Below are 8473 nucleotides of genomic sequence, written 5' to 3' on the forward strand. Positions count from 1 at the left end.
AAACTGAATTCATGGTACACGGCAGTTAATTCTTATCATAGTGGCCAGTGGATATCTGCATACACCAAGCACTTCAAGAGTATGGAAAAAACAACTTTCAAGAATATAAATTGGCATAGCACCTTAGGAAAGTAGTGTAGCAATATTTATTAAAATTGAACATTTGCATGTGATATGATCCTGCACCTTTATGTGTGGACACGTGCCTTAGAGAAATCGGGCACATGTTTATAAGGAGGTACGATAGCATAGTAATTGGAAGAAATTAAAATAAAAACATATGAGAGGTAACATAAATTAGTTTATTCAGACATTAGCCAAATACTTTTCAACTTGCAAAGTGAATAAACCATTTGTATTAACATGTAACTGCACCTGCATGTATGTAGATGAAGAAACTTAATATATTGAAAAATGAATAAAATTTGCCTACAGTATGTTAGTTTTCACATAAAATTTACATAAGCTTTTAGAACACAAAATCTTAGTGCCTATTTTTTGGATATTTATATTTACACAATAGAAGTATTAAAGCATAGGAATAATTTTAGTTTCTTTGGGGGATGAAGGAAGAAATCGGAATAGGAGTAAAGCAGAGTTTAGTTCCACTTGTCATGTTTTATTTAATATGTCTTTGATGCTGGGCATTGAGCTCAGGTCTTAGCATGTGTTAAGCATGTGCTCTATCAGTGAGTGAGTTGCACCCCAGCCTATCATGTTTTGCTCTTTTTTTGATAAAGTCTTGCTGTGTAGCTCAGGCTGGCCATGAACTCCTAAATAGCCCAGGCTGGCCTCAAACTCAGCTATCCTCTTGTCTCAGCATCCCCTGTGCTAGGATTGCATTGACACACCTGGCTCATGTTTTACTTTAAAAATTCTACTTCTCTTAATTCAATTAGAAGAAAGATTTGTACTAATAGTGTTTGGACAGGATATCATGTCTTGTACTATGAATAACCACTACAAAGATATACAGTGTATTAATTATTGAAACTGTCCTACTAATCAGTTTTGAAATTGTCTCATTGCTATTTCTTTCTCAATGAAATTAATAAAAATTTAAAAAAAATCTACAGGGCCAGGGAGATAGCTCAGTAGAATAAGCACTTGCTTGGCAAGCACAAGGGCTTGAGTTTAATCCCTGGTTCCACAAAAGAAAGAAAGAAGGAGAAAGATAGAAAGACAAGACAAGACAAGACAAGACAAGACAGACAAAAAAATCTACAGATTATCCTGGAAAAATTTTGGAAACATGTTAAAGTCTGTGATGTCTTGGCAATATGTTTCAATTTTATTTTATATTTTTGTAGTATTCCATAATTTAAATCTTTAAATATAGCAGAAGAAGAATGGGACATATTTTAATGTTTAGATTTTTACTAACTGTTATAATGAGATTTCACTGAATAATTGTTGCTTTTGTAAAAACATGTTTTAAAACATTACACTGTTCATTAGAATCAAGGGGAAAACAACATCTTCAGATGACCTTATTTGCTAGAGTGGAAGACAGGCTCCGTTGTGTTAAGTTGCCCCTCAGGATAGATTCTATAATCTCATTTGTACCCAGTTTTCTATAATTACATCTGACAACATAATTTTAAAAAAGGCCCATTTATTTTGAAGATAAAAGCATACTCTATTAACCATCCAGCTAAGGACCGCAATTGACAAAAAGCTTTCTGTAATTAGTATGATTGTCAGAGTGTGTTAGCATCAGGCTGTGGGAAGAGTAAGGACTCTTTCAGGAAATGGGACCCTTTTGGAAACTTTTGCCATTATAGCTGATAGGAAGAGCAGGCTGGTTCTGCTGCTGATTATCTCAAGATGGGATTTCCCAAGAAGAGGAGGGGAATAAGGGCAGCCTAGAGGACAGTGTGGTACCAGCAAATGGTAGGCAACTAAATGGCCCGTCATTTCTCTTGATGTCTTTAGCCAATATTGATGGTTAAGCTCATGCCATTTGTTATATGTTGGCATATGTAGAAAATAGCCTGATAGCCATAAATCAAGAAATGTAGATTGAAGTAAGTGACCTTTAGGTATACAACTACAGGTAGGAAGTTATTTATCCCAAACCCAAAATATATAAGGCTTTTTATTTTGTATCAAGCGATCTCTACTAGGTGTTTTGCTGCTAGCTGCAGACTAAAGCCATCTGCTAAAAACTTTATTTTTGCTAAGGTTAACTGATTACCTCTAGATGTTTAAAATCCAGTGTTACTTGTTTGGTGCTCAGCATGTGGGCTTTCTTTTCTCCACTGGAAACATTATATGTAAACTACTGTCCTAATTTAAGTATGCACATTATCAGTTAAGAAACTAAAGCTAGAGAGCTTTAATAACTGCCATTGGCAGAAACTGACTTGAAACACGAGTCTGACATGAAAACCCATGGTCGCAGTACCTCCTGTGCCACAGTGCTCTGAGGGAAGTTCTCTGCTTTTTGTCTGTTGTTACCCATGTGGCTTAATAGCGTTTAGTTTCTTTAAAGCACATTCTTAGAAAATAATGATAAGTATTAGGTTAACATTTCCTGTTCTGGGAATATAATGTTTTATAATTATTTTTTGTGGTCTGAATCAGGAAGAGGCTAAAATAGTGGAGTGGTATTTAGTTTTAATTTGCTATTAAATATAACTAAAGCTTTTATAATTTCATTTTTAAGCTAAAAACTATACAAGTAAGTACAACAGATGATGCTATTGAGCCCTAAAACTTGGGGGAAAAATCCTGCAGACTTGTCATTACTGTTCCCTTTTTCTGGCTGTTCCCACAGCACTGCCATATTCCTTCTGGTAACAGTCATCCATCTCACACGTATTATTACCTTCCGGGTGCTCCTCTCCATGCCACTGGGTCTGAATTGTTCCCTAGTCTCACCCCAGTGCCAACCTTGCCTGTGCCTGTGCCCCAGACCGTGTTCTAGAAATGTGTTGTCTGGGGGAAGGAGTCTGAAGGCTGACCAGAGCATCAGAAGGGAGGGCAGAAATACTAGCCTGGGGATCTTGTTCCCGAGACCGTGTGATACTCTTCATTCTGCAGAATGCTTTCTCCTGTGTTTCTTTGCAATTCAGAGAACAGCAGAGAGGCTGCCTTGCCCACTGTCTGGGCAGCCTCCCCCCAAGCGGGCCACCGCAGTGCCTAGGGTGCCCCCTTCTGGACAGGCAGCATCCTTCCATTTGGGCGGGCTTCCCTCCTTTCCTATCTCAGCCATGCCCTCTTCAGCAGAGTCATTTTAAAAAGTGAGTATTAGGTATGTGTTATTTTTAATTACTGTCACTGATGTATGTAATTTGAAAATTAATGTTGCTGTAATTATATTGATATACTGAATAGTTATTCCCAGCTTTTTAGTCAGACAAATTAAGCCTGTCTTTATGAATTCATCTTCAAAGCCTCAAAGTGGTTAAGAAACCAGGAGTATGCAGAATTAAACCCTTTGTTCTGTGGTTCATTTAGCATGAGTTAGCAAATGTAATTGATTTTAAAAATGTGGCATCAAGATTGGATTTCTCTTCAAGGAGAACTTTTGAGCTCTATTCTCTTTTACCAGAGGTTTCTAAATTATAATAGGCCACTCATTTGGGTCACATTCAAAATTAAATTAAAGTGATTTGTTTGGGTATGTTGACAAGGAGTTAAGTACTTAAATAGGGAGCACTTTCCTTTGGGATCACAGATGCCCTGATTTTGAAAAGACAAAAAGGTGTGATATTACTTACTGTTGAATTTCCTGTACATGACACAGTGCCTGGCATAAGATTAGATGCTTAATATTTTTTAATGAATGAGTGAACATATACTTGAATAAAGCCTACTAGGAAATATGACAGAGTTTATCATCTTTTTATGTCTGTAATAATGGGCTAATTCATTATTTCTGTCATTGCCCTTTGGTCAGCAGAGTGAGCCCCTGTACTGTGTCCTCACCTTTCTGTATCCCTCCCATGGCCTTGTCTGTCCTCTGTGCCAAGCCACCAGGCTTGTCCTCTCATGGTGGAGCTCATGGGGTCTGAAACTTGGCACACCTGACTCCACAGTATCCCATCTCTCCAGCTAAGACTAGAGTGAGCAAGTCAGAGCAATGAGATGGAACAGACAGACAATAAAGTCATAAATGCCAAGTGCTGACTGCTGTATAGCAGGCTACAGAGCGCTGAGGGGACAGGATGGGGAAGAGGAGAGGCAACATTAGGTCTCTAGGAACATTTTCTCCAGAGTGTACTGGACCCTTCTCCAGTCAGGCTCTGTGGGTTACTTTACCATCTCTCACCTACCTGTCTCCGCTTTTTTCTCTCTGGTTTATGTGCTTCATGCACCATTCATGTGTGGATGACTTCAAACGGTCACCTCTAGCCTGGAACTGTTCCAAACCCTAGACCCACATAGCTGTCTCTCAGGCTGTACATTTGGGTGCCACACAAGCTCTTGATCATGACCTATAAAACTGTAGGCTCTAGCTCTTATATACCTAGGCGCCGTTTCTGCCTGTACTTTTTATTCTAACAGAGCTATGCTTTTCTAATTTCTGGAGGACACCACCTTTTCTTTCTCCTTTGAGCTGTTGTATGTGCTATTTTCTCTGCTTGGAAGTCTTCCACCACTCTTTGTCTGGATGGCTCTTGTTTGTTCTTCAGCAACTTGGACAGAACTTCTTAGAGCATTTCCTGCTGCTGCTCTTCCCCCACATCTGAATTAAGAGCCTTTTTATAAGAGCCACAGCATTGTGTATTTACCATTGCATGTTCTGAGTCCTTCCCTCCTTCCATTAATGAACTGTTCAGACTTTGTACTGAGCTATATCCCAAACCCTTTTGTTATAAGCTAAGTGTACAAATTGTCTAGGCTGGGCTCAAACTTTGTTAATCCTCCCACAATGCAGAGACTACAGGTGTGAGCCACAATGCCTAGCTTGTTCTGAGCATTCCTAACCCTGCTCTGGTTGCCTTCTTATCTCTCATTAGATGAAGGTGATGATGATGATGATTATTTTTGCAGTACTGGGGATTGAACTCAGGTCCTTGCCCTTGCCAGGCAGAACTTATTCTACAGAGCTATTTCCCCAGCCCCTCTCCTTAGATAATGAAAACAGTACCCCTATTTCTTTTGTGGACCCCTACTTCAGTATATTTTCTTGGATGTTACCATCTCATTTAAGTTCATCACAGCCTGTGCCTTTTTTAGCTACTTCCTTTTCACTCCATGTGCATCTGACAGGTCAGAATGTCTATGGTGCTGCTTGGCTAGCATCCCTTCCCAATCAGAAGGCCTCGAGCCCTGTGGAATTCCTTGTTTTCCTTGTCTTATACTCTATAAGATAAAATTGCTAGCGCTTGGTGTTGTGTTTGTCTCTTTGTTAAAGGCATTACAATTTTTCTAATGACAAAATTGGATAACTTGACAGTTCTGGATGCTCATTCACCCTCACTCACCAAATGTCACCAGTGTAATTTTAGGGTTTGGAAGGCAATAAGCCTCAGGTTAATACCAGATATTGCAGTTAGATTATGCTCACATCTATCTCACTTGTGAGGCTCAGATTTATTTTCTCCTGTTTTCCCCCTCCTAATGCGTCAGCATAGAATTGTTCCAGCTTTGAACTCATCTCATCCCATTGAACTGACCTGTTCTTTCTTTTTGCCATGGTTTGTAAAGATCAGATGAAATAATATATAGAGAAGTGTTTGAACCTGTAAGCACATGTCAATCATGGTCTTAAACATACAAAGAATCCCAGGGAACATCTCCAGCAAAGCTATGCATGTTCCTTACCTGTGCTTCCTTCTGTTCTAGATTGTCTTAGTCTGGGGCTTTGGTAGGTAGACCCAGGTATTTGCACTGAAATACTTGTGTGTATTCATACTCACTGAACTTTATTCACACTGAATTGTGTGACATTATGCATGAATTCGTCCCCATCATGCATAACTTAGGGGGGCAAGAATCAAGTTTTTCTTGTCCTAGTTTTATCCTTTCCCTTCCCCAGTCCTAGCTGAGCGCAGTGCCTGGCATGCCATTGATGGGCAGCCCCTGTCAGCTGCGTGTGGAGGATGTGAGGCTGCTGTTCCACCTATGAATGCAGTCCTTCCCACCTGTTGAATCCTTTCTAGTTCTGCTCCTTTAATACCTGTAATACCTCGTTGCACAGAGTTCAGGCTTTGGACTAATTATGTGAGTACTGCCTGTGAGCTGTTAATTGCAGGTTTCGAATCTGAGAAAAGACTATTACCATTCTCTTCTGAACACAGGTACTTGCAACCGGTCTCAGTGGGCTGTACTCCTCTCTGCCCACGAAGCTGGAAGAGAAAGGCGAGGAATGGCACTGCCTGCTGAAGGACGACTGGCTCCTGCTTCCTGCCCTTGTGCAGTTCCTGAACTCTCTGGAGTTCTGCAATGCGGTCATTCAGGTACCAGAGTGCAGCGCCAGCCTTTGTCTGGGCCCCAGGTCTCGTCAAGGACTGGTGTTTCTGTGCATTCCCTTTGGTCTTAATAAATGCTCATACGATGTTGGAGTTTTACTTTAAGCCCATTGAATGTCCTTCACTGAGTAAAACATTGGTTTGTAGGTTCCTGGGAAGTTTGAACTGGAAAAAAAAAAAAAAAGATTATCTTGTCTATAAAAACTGTTAATTCTGCTTTGATTATCTACTTAACTATCAAAAATAAGTTCACTGCTTGACTCATTAAATAGATATTTTTAGGCTTTTAAGTACTTCAAATTATAACACTTTTACTTCTAGGTCTTCTTGGAAGTCTACAGAAGGAACACTTTATTTTGCTTAATGGTGTATACTACATAAAGAATATTGTTATCCCAATTGAATTTAGAGAAGTTAACCATCTTCTTAGCAATGCAAATTAAATTTGCTTTGAAATTGGTCTGTGTTAGGGGGAAAAAAAAAGTCACTGATCTCTTGTGCATTTGAGTTTTTGATTAGATTCTTACCATCAGGTTTTTTGGTACTATTTACAATAAAAATCAGATTTTATATACACTTAAAGATTGACTATTTTCATCAAAAATGTTTTATTTCTATACATCATTATTGGATTTATTAAGAAATTGGGTATTTTATGGCAGTTGTGGGATAAAAAATGTTAGTTATAATCTGTTTATCTACCAAACAAAGAAATAGCTTCTGGAAGAAAATGCAAGTAAATTACTTTAGTTTCCATCTCATTTTTATTACTGCTTCCAAGGAGCTTTTATTTATATATAAAATAAATGGATTACATTTTAAATTATTTTTTCCTTTAATATTACAGTCTATCAACATTTTCTTTTAGAAGTGTGTGGAAATGAAAAACGATAGAGCTACTATTATTTCTTCTCCAAATGTATAGACAGGGACATTATCAGTAATTTAAACATCTAGCCTCATTTTCCTAGAAATTGCTTTTTACTTTGTTTGCCTGTACATTCTTATATTATGTTCTTGCTCCCTTTTCCCTTTCTTCTATCTCTTTTTTTCCTTCTCTTCCTCTTTCCCCTCCTTTTTCTTCCTTATCCTCTTTCTCTTTCCTCTCCTCCTCCCCATTCTTCCTCTCTCCCCCTACACCTCTTCTCTTCCTCATTTATTTCCCTATGATCATTATTTTATATTCTGAGTAGCAATTTGTCTTAGTTTTTCATCTCATTGCGGAGACAAATACCCGACACCCCAAGTTAAAGGGGGAAAGGTTTCTTTGGCTCACAGTTTGTAGATATTTCATTGGCTGGCTCCAAGGTGGGTGGCACATGGCAGAGGGGCTACAGTTCATGGTGGCAGAAGTAGCCAACGTAACAAGAGGGGGAAGGGAAGACAAATATTTTCTTATGCCTTATATTATATCCAGTCTACTGGGATTAGGGTGGTGCCAATCCAATCAGTGGACTGATTTAGTAATCACATGTCCTCAATCCCATGTGTTACACACTCTAGATTCAGCCACGACTGAAAAATCCCTAAGACAGGATGAGGCTTCGGGGAGACATCAGACATGAACTATAACATCTCTGTCTCTGCCTCTGTCTGTCTCTGTCTCTCACACACAAGTAAATTAATGGACCTAATAAAAAAGAAATTATATATATTCCTCTCTTTTTTGCTTGCTTGCTTTCTTGCTTTTTTTCTTTCTTGTACTGGGAATTGAACTCACAACTTCATGCTTGCCAGGCAGGTATTGTGCCACTGAGTTAAATCCCTGGTCCCTGGAAATTATATAGTTCGTAGTAAATTTGAATTTAAGCTAAATACTTCTGTGAACTTTTGTTTAGCAGCACTACTAGAAAGATGACTTATAAAAGATAGTAGTAAAGCCCATGCTAAGTGTATTTAGAAAATAAATTATAGCAAGTATTTTACTTATAGTAATGTTATTTGCTTTTTGAACATTGTTTATTTTTTATAAAAATATTTTCAGGGGCTGGGGAGATGGCTCAGTAGAATAAGCGCAAGGGCCTGAGTTCAATTCCCAGTTCTGAAAAAAA

General features: G+C 38.6%; 1 protein-coding gene across 13 annotated transcripts in view; it reads left to right on the forward strand.

The window, feature by feature from the left end:
- Fam160a1 (family with sequence similarity 160 member A1) overlaps positions 1-8473 on the forward strand; it is a 337219-nt gene that overhangs the window by 225554 nt on the left and 103192 nt on the right. For all 13 annotated transcript variants that reach the window (XM_023723673.1, XM_023723674.1, XM_023723675.1 and 10 more), the window contains one exon: positions 6252-6410. In XM_023723673.1, the coding sequence (XP_023579441.1) occupies positions 6252-6410 (159 nt within the window). The remainder of the gene's footprint in view (positions 1-6251; positions 6411-8473) is intronic.

The sequence above is a fragment of the Octodon degus genome, unplaced genomic scaffold (genome assembly GCF_000260255.1).
Source record: "Octodon degus isolate 3935 unplaced genomic scaffold, OctDeg1.0 scaffold00101, whole genome shotgun sequence".
Lineage (NCBI taxonomy): Eukaryota > Metazoa > Chordata > Mammalia > Rodentia > Octodontidae > Octodon > Octodon degus.